Raw genomic sequence first — 19,848 nt, 5'->3', positions numbered from 1 at the left:
GGTATTGATAGGCCCATTTGTCGAAGTGGGTTTAGTTTTCAAATTGGGCTGGCCAATGCAGTTCGTGTATCATACCTCACTCATTTGGTCTTCTCGCTCCACCTGCAGCAGCAATGGCGGCGACAGCGAGACGGCTGGTGACACTCGGTGGGAAGGGTTCGTTACTCACATCCTCGGACGTGTTTGAGGTTGCACACGGCATTTCTCGTATCACCATCGATTCCTCTGCTCTTTCCAGACGCCCTACCGTTACTTCCAATTCCACCTGTGATCTTTCATTTTCAATTCCCAATTACTTTTCTCCGGAGGAAGTCAGGGCTTCCTTGCTTCTCCTTTTGAGCAAGGTACTACTTTCCTCTTCCTCTGCATCCGCCTCTTCTAAGCTTCTCCAAATTATTGAACAAGATGCCATGAGTTCCGATTACAACCTAGAAGGCGCCGTTTTTAATGAAGTGGGCGTCGTAGATTACGCAATGGCGGCGATCGATGGCGTTTCTGCTTTGATAGACCACTGCTCTTCCGGCGTATCAACTGTTGCTGACGCCGTTGCTGCTATTTCATGCGAGGCTTTGGGAGCTGATGGTTCGCCCTTTAACTTGATCGATTCTGGTGATGGTTCTTCAGCCAAGGACGATGTTGCTGTGGCTGCGGATTTTAAAGTCTTTTTTAACGGCTCTAAGTTCGTTAATTCAGGAAAGAAGCCAGTGGACTCTGCTGTGGCGGAGATTCCTTCGGTCCATGGGAATTTTAGGGAGATTTTGAGGTTGCTCCACTCGAAAACTAGAGTTCAATTAAACTCAGGTTTTAGAGTTGGTTCACCCAAGGCCATGGCCACTGCATTGTCGTCTTTGGCTTTGTCTCTCTCGAACTTGGGGGACTTAAGTTGTCAACGAATAAAGCTCATCGTTACCAATTCGATGTCGAATAAGGATCTGACATCTCGTTTGTCTATTATGTTGGATGCTAAATGTCCAAGGATCGAACTTTTAGAAGAACTGTGTGAATCTTCACAGGCCGCACTTCGAAATAAGGATTCCCTTTTGTTCTTGCATAAAATTTATGAATTACTAGATGCCGTGAGGAAGGTTGTTTCTTGGGAGGCTGTAGTTGCATTTGTTTCCCTTGAAGGAAGCGAGCTGGTTGAGAAAAATCAATCCGACATTGGAAGTGTGAATGGGCCTCTGACTGCGGATAGCGCTAAAACAGAAAAGAAGTTTGATAAGAAAAGGAAGGTCCAACTGGGGAAAGGAACTAATGCTCTCATTCAGTTCATCAAGGACCGGCTTCTGGGCGAAGCAACAAATTTTGACTTGGATAAATTTGCTGAGAATTTCCTTTCCTCGATGGACCCAGTAGATTCTGGTTATGATCATCTTTTGAAGAAGATCAGAGAAATAGTGGAAAGCAATGAGAGTCGAAGACTTCCCAAGCTCCCCAAGGTATAATGGTGCAGATAGTATGAGTAGAACTGCGGCTGGCGCCCTCCGCAGCTAAAGCCTAAATGTTGCGTCGGGACCGTTTTTCTTTTTAAATTATTTTGAAAATAATATTTATTTATAACATAATTTTAATATAATTATAATTATTTTAAGTAGTTTAATTTATATAAGTAATGAATGGGATTTATATAGAAATTAGGTAAAAATTAATTTGTAACTGTGTTAATAAATGGATATTTGTTAAATAAAAGAATTGTTGGAAAATATAATAAGTAATATTATAAGAATTTTTGTTTTAGAGTAAAATTGAAAATATATGGTTTGGAATCATGAAATGATAAGTTTTGATATGAATATAATAATTTTGTACTGTGATGTTACTTAGGGTACTCGTGATTTTGCAAAGGAGCAGATGGCTGTCAGAGAGAGAGCATTCTCGATAATAGTCGAGGTTTTCAAGAGGCACGGTGCCATGGCCTTAGATACGCCTGCCTTTGAATTGAGAGAGACTCTTATGGGAAAGTACGGTGAAGACTCAAAGTTGATATATGATTTAGCTGATCAGGTACGCTATTTGTTTCCACACTGACTTTTTCAAACAAAATTGTGGTACCAAGTTTTATCACACATTTATAATGAGAACATTTTTTTTAGCTTTTTGTAGTTGTCTTTTCAAACTAAATGCTTCGCTCATGATTCAAAATTCCTATATAAACACGTATACCATGGCACCGTTGCCTGGAGCATAGTTATTATGATAACATTTAGTGAAATCTATGCACCGAATCCTTTGTATTCCATTCTTTTGTTTGTTTTAGATATAAGTTTGTTTCACATACCTATGTTGGCAGGGTGGAGAACTCTGTTCACTTCGTTATGATCTGACAGTTCCATTCGCTCGATTTGTTGCTATGAATGGTATAACATCATTCAAAAGATATCAAATTGCAAAGGTATACCGAAGGGACAATCCATCGAAGGGGCGATACCGTGAATTTTATCAGTGTGACTTTGATATTGCGGGTCAATTTGAGAAAATGGGGCCAGACTTTGAGGTCGTAAAAATATTGACAGAGTTGCTAGATGAGCTAGATATTGGGGATTATGAGGTAATTGAGATCATAAAAGCAACATTAATTACCCTAGTAGCTGGCACAAATAAAATCAAAACCGGTGAAAGTCATTTGTTTTTGTTGTTCTTTGCTCGTGCTCGGTTCACTGACATTCAATATCTTAAAGTTGTTTTTCATAAAAATCTCTAAGTAGTTTCTTAAGAACTTTTTTAGTGTTTAAACTTAACTTAAAATTGTAACTTTTCCAGGTTAAGTTGAATCACCGGAAGTTGCTCGATGGAATGTTGGCAATTTGTGGGGTGCCACAAGCAAAATTTAGAACTATTTGCTCAAGTATTGACAAGCTAGACAAACAGACATTTGATCAGATAAAGAGAGAAATGGTGAGTGTCAGGATCTTGTTCTCATTTATTGTTGCCGTAGTTCCTTTTAAGTGGTGTGGTGTTAACATTATTTTCTGTTGTCCTGATTTTGCCATAACTGGTTTGGAGGATTTTAGAGTATGTCCACTAGTGAATGCTTGCTGAGACAGATCACCCATTCATGTCACTTGTGTAGGTTGAAGAAAAAGGTCTAACTAAGGAGATTGCAGAGAAAATTGGAACTTTTGTTAAACACAGGGGCTCACCGGTGGAATTATTGAACATGCTAAAACAGGAAGGCAGTGAGTTTTTAAAAAACAGTGAAGCTGAGCTTGCTTTGGATGAATTGGAGATTTTGTTCAAAGCTTTGGAGAAGTCCAAGTCCAATAAAAAAATAGTTTTTGATTTGAGTCTTGCAAGAGGTTTGGATTACTATACTGGAGTCATATTTGAAGCTGTTTTTAAAGGCGCTACGCAGGTATTTTCAAAATTCTGTAGTAAAACTGTTCTTCATCTTTGGTATGTTTATCTAAAATACCTGTTGGCTTATTTATCTATAAAAAAGTGCAAATACTTGTCCTTGAATACAAAAATACCCATTCAACTTAATGAAATGCTTTTTTTTTTTTAGCCCTTAACAAGCTCCTCGTTCTTATCTATATTTTCTTTATTTTTATTGCATTAGCCTAATTTAGTTCCTTCCAAATATCTGTATTAAAGCATTTATCTGCAGGTGGGTTCGATTGCTGCTGGCGGACGTTATGACAATCTCATTGGCATGTTTGGGACGAAGCAGGTTCCTGCAGTTGGAATCAGCTTAGGAATAGAAAGAGTATTCACGATAATGGAGCAGCTACAAAAAGATAGAAACCTGGTATAAACTGTTATTTTCTGTCACAAATTCAACTTACATTAAAATATTTCACCTCTATTATCACCATACCAGCATGCTGCAAATTCATTTGCTCGACTTTCCGTTAAGGTGTTGCCCTAGTATGATTTTGTGCCATTTGGGTTTGTAAATTTGGGGTATTTGTAAAAACTATAAGGATATTGAATTCTCTCCCTTGTCAGGAAATCCGAGCAACTGAAACTCAGGTCCTTGTGAGCATTCTTGGTGATGATTTATCCTTGGGTGCGGAATTAGTGAGTGAACTGTGGGGTGCCAAGCTGAAAGCTGAAGTTATGATCAATAAGAGAGTGATGAAGCACATTGACCGTGCCCGAGAATCCAGGATACCGTTTATGGTAATTGTAGGAGAACGTGAATTGAATGAAGGAATCGTAAAACTAAAAGATTTAGCTGCTGCTACTGAGCATGAAGTTCCCAGAAGCAACCTTGTCGAGGAGCTTCAAAGACGGCTGAACAGTATATCACCTTAAAACGCCACCACAAATTGCCAAGATCAGATAATCATTTGGCATTTAAGATATATACGCATGATCTTTTTCTTTTTCTTTTGTATTTTTTCCTTCTCAATGAGAGATTACGACTGGGGCGGCTATGAAGATCATCCATTAACTTCACATATAGCAGAATCTACGTTTCTCTTGCAGGGAATGTTGACATGTCATTCGTTTCCAGAACACGAATTGAATGGGAATATTTTTCTGCATAACATTGGTCTGGAATTGTGTGTATCCTTCATCTTTGTACTTATTTTTGGTCGTAAGGACCTGTCCAGGATTTTATTAGGATTTGATGAAGACCTCATTATATTTATTTTCGGACAAATTTTTCCACTCTCGATCGGTCGCCAGGTTCCTTTCCGTGATGGATGCACGGTCCCCTGAGATTGGCTTCCCGGGTTTGAAGTGCTAGAAAATTAAATTATTGATTATAAATAATTTGGAAGCAGTCGCTATGAAGTAATGATATAAACATCTTCCAAATAAAACAAAAGTCCAGACACTTACCCCATGAAGTTTGGGAGCAGTAGTGCTTCATCCTAAAGCTAATTAATCAATCACAGCGGTACAAGTTACTTGAAACTCTTATTTTTTTTAAATGCGGGTTTTTACGTTTCGTTTGGAATTTGAATCAAACAGGAGAAGGGAACAATAATTTGATTTGTGGCACTAGAAATTAGAAAATCATGACAGAGTGAACCTTCAGTCGTTTGCAAATTGAGAGAAACATTTTCAAACCTAGACCAATCGAATTTTTTATATGACTCGCCGAAAGTTTTAGGAGTAAAGCGGTAATACAAATAAATAAAGGGCTGAAATATTTAATATCATATAGATGAAGGATGAGTTTTTAATTTTTACATTCATAGGAAATAAACCCAACCCTAGTCCCTCGGCCATAACCTCAGCTTTGCGGTGGTGTTCTTGAGTCAGGGCATTATTATCAACCAATTGGTGGAAATATAACCATTTACGAGCTATCGTTCTCGTACTACCCACTACAAGGCTTGAAAAATGCAGCACGACGAGGTCATATGGCAGGTCATCAGGCACAAGCATTGCAGTTTCATGGCCAAGTAAACGTTTTTCTGCTTTTACCCTAAATTATAACCGTCGTTTGAGTTGTTTTTTGGTTTTGTCTTGATCTGTGAGGGTTCTTCTCTCTGTTGATTTCGTTTGTGTATTTCAATGGTAGAATCGAAACTGGGATATTCTGTCGAAACCCTTATAATGTGACGGGTATTTGCAATCGGAGCTCCTGTCCTCTCGCTAACAGTCGCTACGCCACCATACGCGACCATGAAGGTATGCTTTTGTGCAATTTAATCACAGAACTTGAGTGCTTTGAATTTGAGTTCCTATTTTTTGATCCGCTCCAATTGTTTATTTCGTTGCTGGATGTTGGGTTTTTTTTGTTTTGCAGGGGTTTTTTATTTGTATATGAAAACTATAGAAAGGGCACATATGCCCAATAAATTGTGGGAAAGAGTTAAATTGCCAAGAAACTATGAGAAGGCCCTTGAAATAATTGACAAGCACCTGGTATTGAATCGTTTCACTGATTTTGCTGTATCTGTGTCATGTTGCTCGAATTTTCTGAACATCGAGTGCTGATGATTTAACAGATGTACTGGCCGAAGCTACTTGTGCACAAAACAAAGCAAAGATTAACTAAGATGACACAAATGCGGATTCGCATGAGGAAACTTACCTTAAAAACAAGGTTCACACTTTCTTTGCCCTAATGTGATATTTTAGGCATTGGAAGATGCGATCTTTAGTGATTCTCTACTCAAATTGTGTGGATACTTTTAAAAGTTTGGTTTTATTCTTTTTGTTTGCCTGTCTAGCATTAGATACTTGCATTTATGCAATTTAAAGGTGGTAGCCTTCACTTTAGCAAAGTTAAATTGAACTTCACTAGTTTCCTTTTTAGTGGTATTGTTTGTTCAAGTATTCTGTCTACTGTCCCTTGATCAATGATAAATAATTTATCATTTATCTTCGACATACTTTTAAAGTGATGTACTATGCACAGAGAGAAGATCATGACGACACCTAGGAAGGAAAAGAAAAGAGAAGCTCGGAGAGAGGAAAAAGCTGAGAAGGCAGCAGTATTAGAGAAAGTCAGTATCCCAATACAATATTGCTTCCCTGCAGAATGTTTCGCATAATTTTGTGTTGTGATGTGCCTTGAGGAAACTAAAACTAACACCTCCTTGCAGAGTATAGAAAAAGAGTTACTTGAACGCCTGAAGAAAGGAGTTTATGGTGACATCTATAATTATCCTGTGGACAAGTACAATGAAATCCTTGATAAAGAGGTTGTAAAAGATACTGTTAGTGACTATGAAGAAGAGGAGGTAGGCAAAATGGGGGGTGATTCACCCATGCAATTATTTTGTTCTCCATTTGAGCGATATTTTATTGTTGGTATGTGCAGGAACCTATGATAGAATATGTTGAAGGATATGAGGAGCTTGAAGAGGAGGAGGACATGGAAGATTTTGGTGGGTTTGAATTCAGAGAAGCTGAAATGGATGATGATGCTGGTAAAATTTCTCGTGGCTTTGTTCTTGGCTTAAAAACATGTGTTTGTTGGGCTTTAAGAGTGGTAGATTCCAACAAATAGATACTCGATTTTATTTCATTTGTGAAGCATCAATGCCTTTGATTTGGAGATATTTAATTGCGAAGCTATTAGTTAGTTAGAGAATGTAAATGTTGCAGATGAAATGGATGATGATATCGAAGAGACCCTGGTTGTTGAACGTAAGAAAGGAAGAAAGGATTCTGCACAAAAGCTGGATAAAGAACATGGAGCCAAGTTGAAGAAAGCAAAAGTACTTGTTGAGGTTGGTTATAATTCTGATATCTATAATTCCTTATCCACTGCTCCCTCGATTCCCCTTTTACTACAGATTTGTATATCGCATTCATCGTTCATAAGTAATTACCTCCAACACTATATTTTTTGTCTAGGTTGAGCGCGAAGATACAAGTGAAAGACTAAGAGAGATACTGTGAAAGTCTTTTATATCAGTTCAAGTTCAATTATAGTCGTACAATTTGTTGTGCGATCGAGGCCCGATGAATTAGCTATTGCTTGCCAGCTCCGTAGACAGTGCAAAGTTACCGGAGAGTAACTGATATTGCTAATTTTACGAATTTAGAATTTGAGTGGCCTCTCCTTGACTAATTGCGCACCATTTTGATTGGTCAAGAGGCAAAGCTGTTTATTTAATCAAAGACCTGCCCTTTTTTTTGAAAAGGGGGAAATTTTGGTACTGCTGTTTTGTCATTCATTTATTTTGTAAATCCATGCTGTTGAAGAAAAGCTTTAGTGCTTGGACGTATCCCCATTCATTTGTCTTTTCAGCTCGATGAACACATTATGGGTGTACATGTTCAGATTTTAGTTTGAATTGGTGGGACGGAGCTTGAATATAGAATCCAGGTGTTCATATCAAGCTTGGGAACTTGATAACAAAACCCATCTGGTTCAAATCGGTGATAAAGCAGTAAAAGGTAATTATGTGAAATACTAATGTCATGCTAACCAATTAATTTGAGTTTATTTCTTTCATTTAAAACTAATATTATAGTGAACGCCAACAAAAAAAAACACAAAATTACCTGTGTTAATTGTGTGGTGAGAAACTCCAAAACCGTCCATCTTTCAGTATACGATTAAGCATTTTTTTGAAAGTTCGCTAAGCATTTTTTTTAAAGTTCAGTTGAGCATTTTAATTTCTTCAAAGAAGTGCAAAAAGTTGGAGATCTCATCGCAGGGGGGCCGCCGCAATTTCACAACCCCGACCTAGAACGGTTCGTTACACTTGTCTCCTTTTGTGCGAATTTAATTCTCACTAATTATGCGATCCCATTTTCATTTATATTTTATTTATTAAATATATAATTTTGATATATTTTATTTATTTTATCGGTNTAAATTAATAATGTTAGAGAATGTTGCAGAAGATAGTTAAATACAAAATTTTAAAATTAATATTGTAATTAAATTGAGTGATCATTTTAAATTTTATATCTGTACTATATTAATTACATGTATGAATTCTTATAGTTGCATGCACGTGTCCCTCCCTAGCTTGAGTTATGAAAATTCTCATTATAAATGTAACCTTCTTCCTCAACCTTAACCACACAAAAACTGAAATTTCACGGAAAATTCAGTCTAATTACTCTTGACGAATTCTTCAACTAATGGACGAAGCCTTGAGAATGCGTCTCAGCAGAGACTATGAAACAGATCCGCCACCCACCTCCGCTGTCCCAAAGCGTTGCACTACCAAGTGTTGAGGCGAGAACAAATTTTGCTTACCCTACTCCTACGCATCCAGCTGCTGCAGAAAATCTTGCGAAAACATCTCAACCCTCCATCTTTGGTTCTTGTCCCTTCATTGCGTCAACTTGTTTGGAAACCCTGATCTTGATTTCGGTGGATCCTCCTCGTGTAGAAGTGATAATCGTAGTAATTCAGTTAACATGCTTCTGCACAGTTTATACTTTAACCCCTACAACGTACCCAACTGCAAGATCAACAAATACTTAGAATTTTCTGAGCAACTCTTGGTCCTCAGCTCAAAGTGCTTTCATGGGGTCTTCTTTAACGAATCTGTCATGTGTTACAACCTCTCACGCTAGAAGTGTGGTGAACCCTACTGTAACCATCCTAAACAATATTTCTCCAAATTTAGCGAAATCGGAAAATCAAGAAGATATCAGCTCTGAAATGGTAACAAGAAATGACCCAGGTAGTTGCATGGACTATTTTCCTACAGAGAGGTCCGATACAGGTTTGCTACACGAATTTTTACATGGGTTTTTCCCGTAACCTAAGGATGAGCCACCGCAGAATATGTGCGATTCAATTCATCCTCCTCCCGCGCCGGAGCTCCAAATTTCAATGAAACAGGATCAGGTAGTGAAAAATTCCACGGCCTCCGAGATCGAATACAGAAGTAATTTTCCTGAGTTTGAGAGCTTTATAAATTGAAGTACTCTACGTCTTCCTCATGCAATGATTTTTCATCATATGGAATAGCGGGATTCGGAGACGTTTTTCAGTATCAGGAAGCTATAGGTTTGTTTGAAGGTGAACTGCCGAATGATTGAACTACACTCTTTCAGCTTATATATCTTTGTTGATTAAAAGAATGGAAATGGTGGTTTTCCATAAGGTAATAGGTCGCTGCGTGTGTTCTTTAGCTTTTGCCAATAAAAGATTGTGCTTGCTTTTGTTTGTTTAATATCAAAACTTGACAAATGGGTCTAACTACAATTTAGTCACTAAAAAATTCAAGGAAAAAAAAAACAATTCTTTCGGTATATGTTTCATTTTATATAAAATCATTCTCTGCATGCTTCCGACCGCCGTGTACAACTGAAATTAGACTTAAAATCACAAATCTTTTGATTAAAAAAAAAAGTAAAACATAATGGATGATAGCATGAATTAATTAACCTCCCAATTGTCAAACAGGGTTATCAATTCATCCAGCCTTTTTCCTATTAGTACTCAAGGTTTCAACTAGATTTATCATCTAAATTAATTATATTATGTTATTAAACTTGTCCGAAATATTGTTATATTGAATATGTATATCCTGATGCTAAACTTGTCCGAATATTGATATTCCTTCTTTTCCTGTACTTCGAGAATTATTTGAAAATGATTGAGCTGCTGGAAAAGAAGCGCAAACTGGGAAAGAGAAGACAAGTTGATGGGCGAGAGAAGTAGGAGAACTAAATGGTGGAGAAATATTTCAATTTCGGTGGTATTTTTAATCTGTAGGAATCTGGACGAAGCCTGATAATGTCAAGATCGAAATGTAATTTACGAGGGCTCGATATCAAAGCCTTGTTCTTTCTATTCTTGTTGGTACCGACTTGTGTCTTTGTTATATATGTTCATGGCCAGAAGACTTTATAGGAATCTCCTCCTAAGCCCTTCCATGAGATACCTCACTACTATCATCAGAACGTATCTATGGAAACCTCTGCAAACTTCATGGTTGGGAAATACGTGAATATCCTCGGCGTGTTTATGATGCTGTCTTGTTTAGCAATGAGGTTGACATCCTCAAGCTACGTTGGAAAGAGTTGTACCCCTATGTGATCAAAATCGTGTTGCTTGAGTCAAATTCTACATTCACCGGGCTGCCCAAACCTTATGTCTTTTCTTATGTTCGAGACCAATTCAAGTTTCTTGAGCCGAGATTTAAACTATGGGCTAGTTCCAGGGAGATTTAAAAAAGGCGAATACCCTTTTGTCGAGGAAGCATATCAAAGACTTGCACTTGATTATCTTCTTAAACAAGCTGGTATTCAGGATGATGACTTGTTAATAATGTCTGATGTTGATGAGATACCGAGCAAACACGATTAATCTTTTAAGATTGTGTGATGGCATACCTCCAATTCTACATCTTCGTTTGAAGAACTATTCATATTCATTTGAGTTTCTTGTCGATGATAATAACTGGAGAGCTTCAGTGCACATCTATCAATCAGGGAAGACGAAATATGCACACTATCGGCAGTATGATGAAATCTAGGCTGATGCAGGGTGGCACTGTAGCTTTTGCTATAGACATAGTCGTGAATTCATATTCAAGATGAAAGCTTACAGTCATGTTGATAGGGTGAGATTTTCTCATTTTTTGAATCCGTCAAGAATCCATAGAGTGATATGCAAAGGAGCCGATTTGTTTGATATGCTGCCGGAAGAGTACACTTTCAAAGAAATCATTGGGAAAATGGGACCTGTTCCTCACTCATACTCGGCCGTCCATCTCCCTGCATATCTGTTGGAGAATGCTGATCGGTATAAATTTCTTTTACCTGGAAACTGTGTTGGATCGAGTGTGTGAACGAAGTAGATGAAGTCCACGTTCGTTTAGTGAAAGTTTAATTCGAGCTTTGACTACTGTTGAAGTGTTTCCAACATCAAGGACTTGGGTATGTTGCTTTTAGAACTATGCTACACATCAAACTTTATTTATAGCATTGTGTTAGCAGAATTTCTTGGATGGTTAGACCGAGTAAGACTTGCACATTATTTTTCTAAAGGTTGATATTCATAAGGATGGATTGTATCCATGTGCTAAGTTTAAGAGTTGGTTATAATGGCAGAAACAAGTAGTAGCAATGGTGCTCGATACCTCTCATGTACATAAATTTTTGATTGGAACTCATTTATTCATTACTCTTTTAGCAAATCGTGTTAAATATCTCGTCCATTCTAGAATTCTATTATTCATTTTAATTATTGACTCTTGTCTTCTTTTTCCCCATAACTTTGTCTCCTTGTAAGTTTATATTGTTCCTGGTTTCTTTAAACATAAATTCGAGGGCCGGTTTCTTGGAATTTAAAAAGAAAAAGCAACCCTCCAGTTGAGTGGGATAAACGAAGTAGTTGGTGCGATCAACTCAATTTTGTTTTTGTTTCTACTTGAAAACGATTAAAAAAATATGCAAGCAGAACATTATTTGACATACATATACATGTAACAGTGGTCTGACAATGAAGTACAAATTATAATATGAACCTATAAAGATTCACCAATTTTATCCTGTGAAAATACAATGGAGTTGTTTGTATGCAATTATCTCAATCATCTCATACTCTCTTACTCTCTGTGTGTCTATCTATCTATTATCTACCTATGACTTGTAAAATTTGAAGGATCAATTCCAATGGACTTGTAATAAGTTTTTTCTGCATTTTCCAACCGATTTTTGAACATTCCCCACTCCCTTGTACACCTCAATCTCACCTAGAACAAATAAAACAAAAAACCAAACTGAATTATTGGGTAACACACATACATACATATTGGAGCTAAAACGACAATCAAGGATTAAGATCAAGACTGCGAGAGCATAAAGTACGGAGTTATAAATATATTCTCAGTTGTCAAAGTAAGGCATGTTCTGGTTAACAGGTCAAGAATTGTTAAAGAAGTATGAATGCATACCCCTTGCCATGGAGCTTTTCCATTCTCTGCCATCCCCTGTCATAAAATGAGACCGAGTTAAGTTTTGAGTCATGTTTACGATTCTGATTAAGTTGTAAAATTATAATGTTGTTTTAAAGCTAAGAGCTTAAAGTTTTTTACCTGGTCTCCTAATGAAGGAACAGTTTTGTGAACAATCCACTGGGCATCAACAACTCCGATTTTTTCATGAGCAGGCTACAATGAAAGCATATATAGTCAGATGCCAAAAAAAATATCAGACCCAAAAAAAAAGGTCCATTGAAATGGTAAGAGTCGTATTGCCAGACAGAGACGAGACCGACCTCAACGCATTTTTGGAGGGCAAAGTCGAGACCCCATCCATGGACCAAGTCATTCTACAATAAGCATATGGAGGCAAGTAAATGCAAAGACTAAGGGGGAAATGAAGTGATTTGAGGATTCGTGAAAAAGTAATGATTGCAAAACAAAAACAACAATTACCTGAATCAAATGCCATGCACAGCGCCATGCCTCCCGAGAAAAGACAGGAGCCATGATTTCTACAAACCTGTATTAGAATGCAAAATAAAATTGATATTAATAAGCTAAAAAGAAATACAATTTGATAATAAACTAAATGTGGTGTTGGAATTCTTACGCTGCACAGGGGGGCAACTGCTGGTTAGAACACCAGCCGGGCCTCTCCTTTACTTCCCTGTGTTTAAAAGAAAGTAAACGAAAGATAATTTTAGAACTCACATCAAAAGAAATAAAGAAAATGTGGCCTTAAGATAGTGACTGCATGGATTTTTTCTTACTTGTGAACTTCATGATCACTTTGTCGTTTTGTCATTTCCCAAGTAGTTGTCCTAGTTGGCTCCAATCCCGGCTGTGAAATTTCTAAACCATGCTTCCTCACAAGTTTAATATATCTAGAATTCGCCGCACACAGAAGAAATAATGTGAGTAAGCTGGCCAAACTTATGTCACAAAAGAATATGTTCACTAGACTCACTCTTCTGCGTTAAAATGTTCAACCCCGAGGTCCTCATCCCAAATAAAAATGTAGTCGTACGGTGCAACAATGTCTGGATGTAGAAACCTTTTAGCGTACCACCTTTTTATGAAATTCATAGATAAATTCCAACATCAATAATTATTTACTAGCACAATTTATTTACAAGTTTCAGAATGGATTAAAGATAATAATCATACCATTTTGTCTGTTTTATAGCACTAACATGAATAGCCCGCTTGGACCACTCAAAATCATCCCATTCACTTGTTCGTCCATCATAATGAAATAAAATAACTGTAAAATTATCTGAAAACTGTAGTGACATAGTGAGATAAGAACATAGTTTAAGGGCTGTAAAAAAAATTAGAAGTTCACCGACCTTTTTCACTGCTGCGTCAATGTTATTCTTTTGATTGTAACCAACCGTAAAAGCGACCAGATATTTTGGTTCGATGGCCAAGTCCTAATCAGTGATACGATAAAGATATCAAATTCAAGTTAACTGAACCAACGAATTCAAACATATGATTTTCAAGAGCATCCAGCTGGCTCCAGTGTAAATAATCTAAGCAAAGCCTTTCTTTTATCCATTTTACACTCGAAAAAAATAGTGGTAATCAGTTGGAATACTTTCTCTATGGAGAATAAAGTGAAAGTGACTTTTTTTTTTAAGTACCAATCATTGCTGAACATCAGCTTTTTTTTATCACTAATCTCACCATAGCATACAACTTTTCTATTTTTCGTATCAATTCTTTCTCCCCTCTTACTCTAATGATTCCATTCTTGTCCGATAACATGAAAGTTCCCATTCATATTGAGGGCCAACTTCATAGACTAGACAAGAAGTTGCTATCGACATAAGCAACATCATTCAAAATCTCGACGGTGAATCAGTTCCTCAGTTCAAACGGAGACACTATTAATAAGAAACCAAAACAGAGAAGTGTGACATAGAAAGTAAAATGCTCACCTCACTAGGTAATCCCCATAATCTCCGGAAATAGAGATCTGATTCAGATGCAACAATGGCTGGAGGCAATCTTTCTGCTCCTTTTGGATTTGATGGGACCCAAATCTAAAACACAATAAGTTTATAAAACGATGTTATCAGAAACTTATGAAAGTGTTATTTTACTAGTTCAAATAGCAAGGATACAGGCATTATGTAGACCAAGCTGAATTTTTGTTTTTGGGTGCCAAACTGGGGTTTTTTCATACATTAAAAATGACACTTTTTTGTATCTCGGTAAACCATGATATCTCTTTTACCGAGAAATCTCTGCCACAAGATATCCACAATTACATTAACCAAATAAATAGATATAAAAGATTACAATAATTTGAATTATTCATAACATAAACGTATAGTTATCTCGATTAGCAACAAAGATTATACCTTTGATAAATCCTTTGTCGTTTGATTTCCAGAAGAATTGTTCCCAACATTCGTTGGCGTATGCTGAGAAGTAACAGTTGCTTGGGTAGAGTTAGCTAAACTTTTGTTCCCTATTATTGTAATATCATGAAGAATAACGGAGGTGATATTTAGCTGCCAAATAACAAAATAGAATTAGTAGTCGCACAAAATACAAAGCATAGATTAGTACAAGGCAGTAAATTCAATCAGTCATTTCGCAGAGACATGAACATTTTCCATACCTTTGTTAAGGGAAGTGAAGGAAAGGACACTCCTATGAAGAAGCCAAACATGATACCGACACTGATCGTGATGAAAATCCTCATAGTTTCGTTTGGTTTGTTGACAAGAGTGCTGAAAAAAAAAGATTGAAAGCTATGTAACAATTGCCTCACATACAAAATCAAAGGTGTTTTCCACTTGCCTAACGTAACCAAATGATACATACCTACGTGCAATATTCCCCTTTTTATACAGCATGTCAGATTCCATATTCATGGTTTAGAGGCTGCTTTACTTTCCCAATTTAGCTTCAAGCAGAGACACTCTGTACAAAGAAAGTGCAGATATGCTTTCACAGAAACACAAAAAACAATCGAGAAGGATATATTGAAATCACAAATATAGGTAGAGTACTAATTACAAACTTAGAAGCCCATACTGTTGATTATAATAAAAGAGGTCCCTTTAAAGAGCAAATATTAGGAGCAAAAAATGATCACCCCCACATGCCTATCGCTTCACAATTAGCTCCACGGACCATTTTTAAGCGAGCAACAAAGCACATGCCACCCTTTGATATTCTCAATAGTTGACTTTTATACAAAGATCACAACTTTGATATGGCCGATTAAGCAAGCCACAGGGTGAAAAACCTTTGACTATTTCAACCAATAACAGCTTATACTCGTCAGAGAAATCTAATTTTTTTAAGACAAAAATTATAATCGAAAATTTTGATATTATTAGAATTCAAACACGTAGAAACAAACAACTGGGCTTTGCTTAAATTTAAAGATACAACGATACTTCGATAACATCAATGATATTTTTCATAAAGAAATCAACTTTGGCATTATCCGCAAAAACACGATACAATCACCTTGTACATGCGATTAAATCATCAAGCATTTACGCAAAGTCGCCCGAATGGGGAAGCAAGAACCCGGAAATGATCTCGAGGATATAGCCGACAAAGGTCGGGGAACCACGACAAAGAAACAAGAAAACGTGGGGGCGAACAGCTCTTTCAACGCATGAATTACGAATGGAGAAAACCGTGGAGGAGTTTTTCAGAGAACAGAAAGCTGAATGAAAAATACAAGTAGACGAATTGATGTGTGGGATATTATGAACAAGAATCGAATAGAGCGAGGGAGGGAGGTATTATATTTGAACGGATCTCATCTCACGGATCTTAATATGTGAGACGGGTCAACCCTTACCATATTCAAAATAAAAATTAATACTCTTAATATAAAAAGTAATACTTTTTCATGGATGACCCAAATAAGAGATCCGTTTCACAAATACGACCCGTGAGACCGTCTCACACAAGTTTTTGCCTTATATTATGTGTTAAAATTGATTAATTATTTTTAAGAAATTAGTTAATATTTTGTGGCAAATGAGAGATTTGTCCCTTTTTTTTAGTCAAATGATTATTAAAATTAAATCTCGAACTTCAAACATTATTATAAACTGTTTATCTTATTTATCCAATAAAATTAAATCTCGAACCGTATAAATTTAATTGCATTAGATACCGTTGACTTAAAGAGGTCAACCATATTTGAAAGGAAAATTGTGAGCTTAATTAATTCTTCAAGGTTTCACGCGCGGTGTAGAAATTTTATTAAGAGTTGATACTACCTTAACCGTAAATTTAATATCCGCAATATTAATATTAATATTACTCGTGTGTTGATTTATGAATTCTTGGATAATTAACATATCATTTCTTGAAATTTACATCAAAATTGAACTCATTTTGTTGACTTTCATTCACATATCCCAATCCTAATTTTTTTTTTCCATGGCAAAATCTTGCACTGGATTGATTGGGGTGAGAGAAATCCACAACCTAACTAGTGGATGTTATATTTGACAAAATGATATATGTATTTTTTTAATTAAAATGAAGCAAATTTATTTTGAACACACTGACCTTATGTTTTAATTTCAAGATAATAAACAATCAAAAAGGTGAAAAGGTTCGATCGAAAACCCCTTTATTAGCAGCCTCAGTATAATGCACAACATCCCAACGTATGGCAACCAATGGATCCTGGCAAGATTTTCCCAACGTCATTTCTTTTCCATGCACTCTCACTTTGTTAGCATCTAATAGGTAGCTCACAACTTCATTTAGATCATCCCAACAAGCTTTCTAAACATCCAAAGCTCAAGAGAGCAACTCAAGTTAGAAGAAAAAATTGAGTGTCATGCTAGTGTGAGTCAGAGAAAATATTTTCTCGATAATACTCGGGGTTGAGATCGTGAGAGATTGAGTGTTGTATATACTTATAATATTTTCTCCCTTATAATAAAGATTTACAGTAGCTCCGTGGACGTGGCCTATGTTGGGTGAACCACGCAAATCTTTGTGTTTTTGTTGATTATTTTATTCTGCAATTTTGATACTATATTATCATCATGATCGTTATTGTTTCGGTGTAAATTCCACAACACACTTTGCTTCCACAACCATGCTTCTTGTTGTACTTGTACTTTCCTCCATGCCCACAACAAGCTTGTAATGGATGAACAAATCCTTCGTTTTCGCAGACGAAAGAAGAATCACAGTATGATACTATGAAAAACTGCTCTAAAAACAATACAATGATCAAGATTGAACATATATATCCAACAATAAATAAATTAAAATTCCAGCCAGTACTATATACATACATACATACCGTATTTGTTGGCATGGCTGATGAGATCATACTTCACCGAGTAGACGTCGACAGAGGTCAAGACAGCCAACGGAAGGTCCTTTCACATCTGAACTACCGCTTCCTCTAACTTGAGGTTGAAAATTTGTTCCACGTTGTTGAAAGGTGCAGCGCATCCTACGTTGTCAATTTGTCCCGCTGTGATTAGCACTTGATCCATCACGTAGGTTAGGCAGCCGGCTGGTCCTGTGTTGTTCATCCAGAATGATCTGCCTCCATGATCATACATGTACTTCACAAAACAAACAAACTGAACTAGCATCGATAGTTATCAAATCAAACTTCAAGCTATGCTTGTAATCTTATCTATGATAGATCTTATGGTGTTTGTGATGAGACCAGCACAAAGTCAAACGTGAAAAGAAATATATTTTTAGCAAGCCATGAGGTCGAATTACGAATGCTAAAAAAGTTGAGTGAACTATAAGATGGTTGATATTTCCAATTATTATTAAACTAGTCGAAATTCAGACCGTATTTATTATAAGAAAATCACTTGAACTTTGTGAAAATAGCTGAATTTTAAGCATTAAATAATTCTGACACAACCGGCCCCCAAATCTCAATGACCCGACAGACATGATAATTTTCACTTATCAGGAAATGACTAAAAAGAATGTTTTTCCACCTGTTTACCACTTTAACTTAATAATTATTTAAAGGTCTTGAATTGATCCAATACATCAGGAACACAAGCTCTAATTAACTTCATCTGTTGTCATGTTGAGGAAATAACCCGCTGTTAAATCATTTTGACCAATATCAAACTATACAGCGCCCTCGAAAAATCCTCAGCCTTTGGCAATAATCCCTTAAAAACCCCTCCTACAAGTGATTCAAGCGACAAAAACAATTACGTATGTATTACTCCAAGTCCAAATCCATCATGTGTGTGGGTGCGCGCGTCGTCTTTGATCAAATATGGGTGTTATGCACCTCGATTGCGTGATATCTGTGATTTTCGTTGGAAATAATTGAACTGATAGTATTGGACGTTTAAAGAAAAAGGGCTGAAACCACTTTGATGTGAACTGGTGTTTTGAGGCCTAATGGTTGATCCAGCGGTGGCAAAGTTGGCTCCATGGCTGAAGTTGGAACCCGATGCATCAAGATATGCACTTACATATGGGAGTCCTATGCTCTCAGCTGTAAATTTCAAGAATCAATACTCAAATTAAAGTAGCAAATGTGTATGCGTATGTGTATTTATATGTATGTACACATCTTCATAAACCAAGGGAAGGGATAATTAATTCAACCTGCCTGATGAAGTCTCTCCATCTTAAATATCACATTTTAATTTAAAAATTAAAGTCTGCCATTTCTAATTCAACCAAGTGTTCATTTGCTCATTTCAACAACTTTAGATCATGAAAAACATTTAATTTATATGCATAGATAAATGAAGATTTTGAAACACGAAGAACAATGAAAAGCACAAACATGCATGTAATTAGCAAATGGAAAGAAATACATGCACAGGTGGTTACTTATGATTTCCTTACCCATAAAATCAATTGCGCTAGAGCTGTCACAAAAATTCAGTGTATTGAGAAAAAAATTCTACATTACTCTCTTATTGAATTAATGATCAAATATTATTTTTTAGATTGTAAAACCGCTAATTTATTACACATAATTATTTATCTCTTTTAGTTAATGACATCATATTATATTTTAAATTTTAAAAATATTGTCAAGTGTTTACATGCATAATATATCACACACATACGACTTGTATACTGCAATCGACACAAAATATATAGTCTATTTAAATTTTTTATTCAATCTAGAATTTAGACCCGGTCTTGTGCTGATTACCTCAAACATATACTTGAAAATTTATGTCAGGTAGCTTTGAGATTTTTATGTTTCCGTAAGAGGATTCCACCAATAATGGTACTAACAAAAGTTCGTGTTGCCACAAAAATTGGTGAAATAACGACCTTTTGCTATATTAGATTGTTGCATTATAATCCCGTTCGAGACTCGGCAAAAATAAACAAGAAGCTTAATATTTCATTCGCCTTGCCCAGTAATTATAATTTACACAAAACAAAGTGAATTGACATCGACATGCCAATTTGTGATCTTACTCTGCGGTGACATCTCAAGTTGCAGAATCCAAACCCAGCGCCTCAAAGCCCCTCAGTCACTTAAATTTGCAACTCAAAGTATTCTCCCACT

General features: G+C 36.4%; 3 protein-coding genes and 2 pseudogenes across 4 annotated transcripts; 3 read left to right on the top strand and 2 right to left on the bottom strand.

Annotated features, from left to right (window-relative positions):
- The first annotated feature begins 58 nt into the window (after positions 1–58).
- LOC140980863 (histidine--tRNA ligase, cytoplasmic-like) lies at positions 59–4,597 on the top strand. Its single transcript, XM_073446941.1, has 7 exons — positions 59–1,439; positions 1,825–2,004; positions 2,291–2,548; positions 2,761–2,895; positions 3,071–3,352; positions 3,608–3,748; positions 3,949–4,597. The coding sequence occupies exons 1-7, from the start codon at positions 114–116 to the stop codon at positions 4,255–4,257; spliced, it is 2,631 nt and encodes an 876-aa protein (XP_073303042.1). The 5' UTR covers positions 59–113; the 3' UTR covers positions 4,258–4,597.
- A 533-nt stretch (positions 4,598–5,130) lies between these two features.
- LOC140980323 (uncharacterized) lies at positions 5,131–7,668 on the top strand. The gene is made up of 9 exons (XM_073446083.1): positions 5,131–5,360; positions 5,480–5,589; positions 5,708–5,826; positions 5,910–6,007; positions 6,323–6,410; positions 6,510–6,647; positions 6,728–6,836; positions 7,015–7,139; positions 7,267–7,668. Exons 1-9 carry the CDS (start codon positions 5,299–5,301, stop codon positions 7,309–7,311), a joined length of 894 nt encoding a protein of 297 aa, XP_073302184.1. The 5' UTR covers positions 5,131–5,298; the 3' UTR covers positions 7,312–7,668.
- A 1,638-nt stretch (positions 7,669–9,306) lies between these two features.
- LOC140981528 (uncharacterized) lies at positions 9,307–11,458 on the top strand (annotated as a pseudogene).
- A 310-nt stretch (positions 11,459–11,768) lies between these two features.
- On the bottom strand, positions 11,769–16,065 carry LOC140980160 (uncharacterized). Of its 2 annotated transcripts, none has more exons than XM_073445857.1 (15): positions 15,807–16,065; positions 15,153–15,249; positions 14,947–15,058; positions 14,684–14,836; positions 14,258–14,362; positions 13,664–13,747; positions 13,482–13,597; positions 13,282–13,383; positions 13,085–13,198; positions 12,925–12,981; positions 12,768–12,834; positions 12,608–12,661; positions 12,426–12,500; positions 12,285–12,320; positions 11,769–12,083 (listed from the first exon to the last, which is right to left on the bottom strand). In XM_073445857.1, the coding sequence occupies exons 2-15, from the start codon at positions 15,200–15,202 to the stop codon at positions 11,967–11,969; spliced, it is 1,242 nt and encodes a 413-aa protein (XP_073301958.1). In that variant the 5' UTR covers positions 15,203–15,249; positions 15,807–16,065; the 3' UTR covers positions 11,769–11,966. The 2 variants fall into 2 exon arrangements, with proteins under 2 accessions (XP_073301958.1, XP_073301960.1); XM_073445859.1 differs by lacking the exon at positions 15,807–16,065 and adding an exon at positions 15,366–15,785.
- Positions 16,066–16,901: 836 nt separating this feature from the next.
- On the bottom strand, positions 16,902–18,942 carry LOC140980747 (GDSL esterase/lipase At3g26430-like; annotated as a pseudogene).
- Between the last annotated feature and the right edge of the window lie 906 nt (positions 18,943–19,848).

This window comes from Primulina huaijiensis, chromosome 7 (assembly GCF_012295235.1).
Source record: "Primulina huaijiensis isolate GDHJ02 chromosome 7, ASM1229523v2, whole genome shotgun sequence".
Lineage (NCBI taxonomy): Eukaryota > Viridiplantae > Streptophyta > Magnoliopsida > Lamiales > Gesneriaceae > Primulina > Primulina huaijiensis.
The sequence above is the reverse complement of the archived record's forward strand: the minus strand, read 5'-3'. Positions and strand labels throughout refer to the sequence as shown.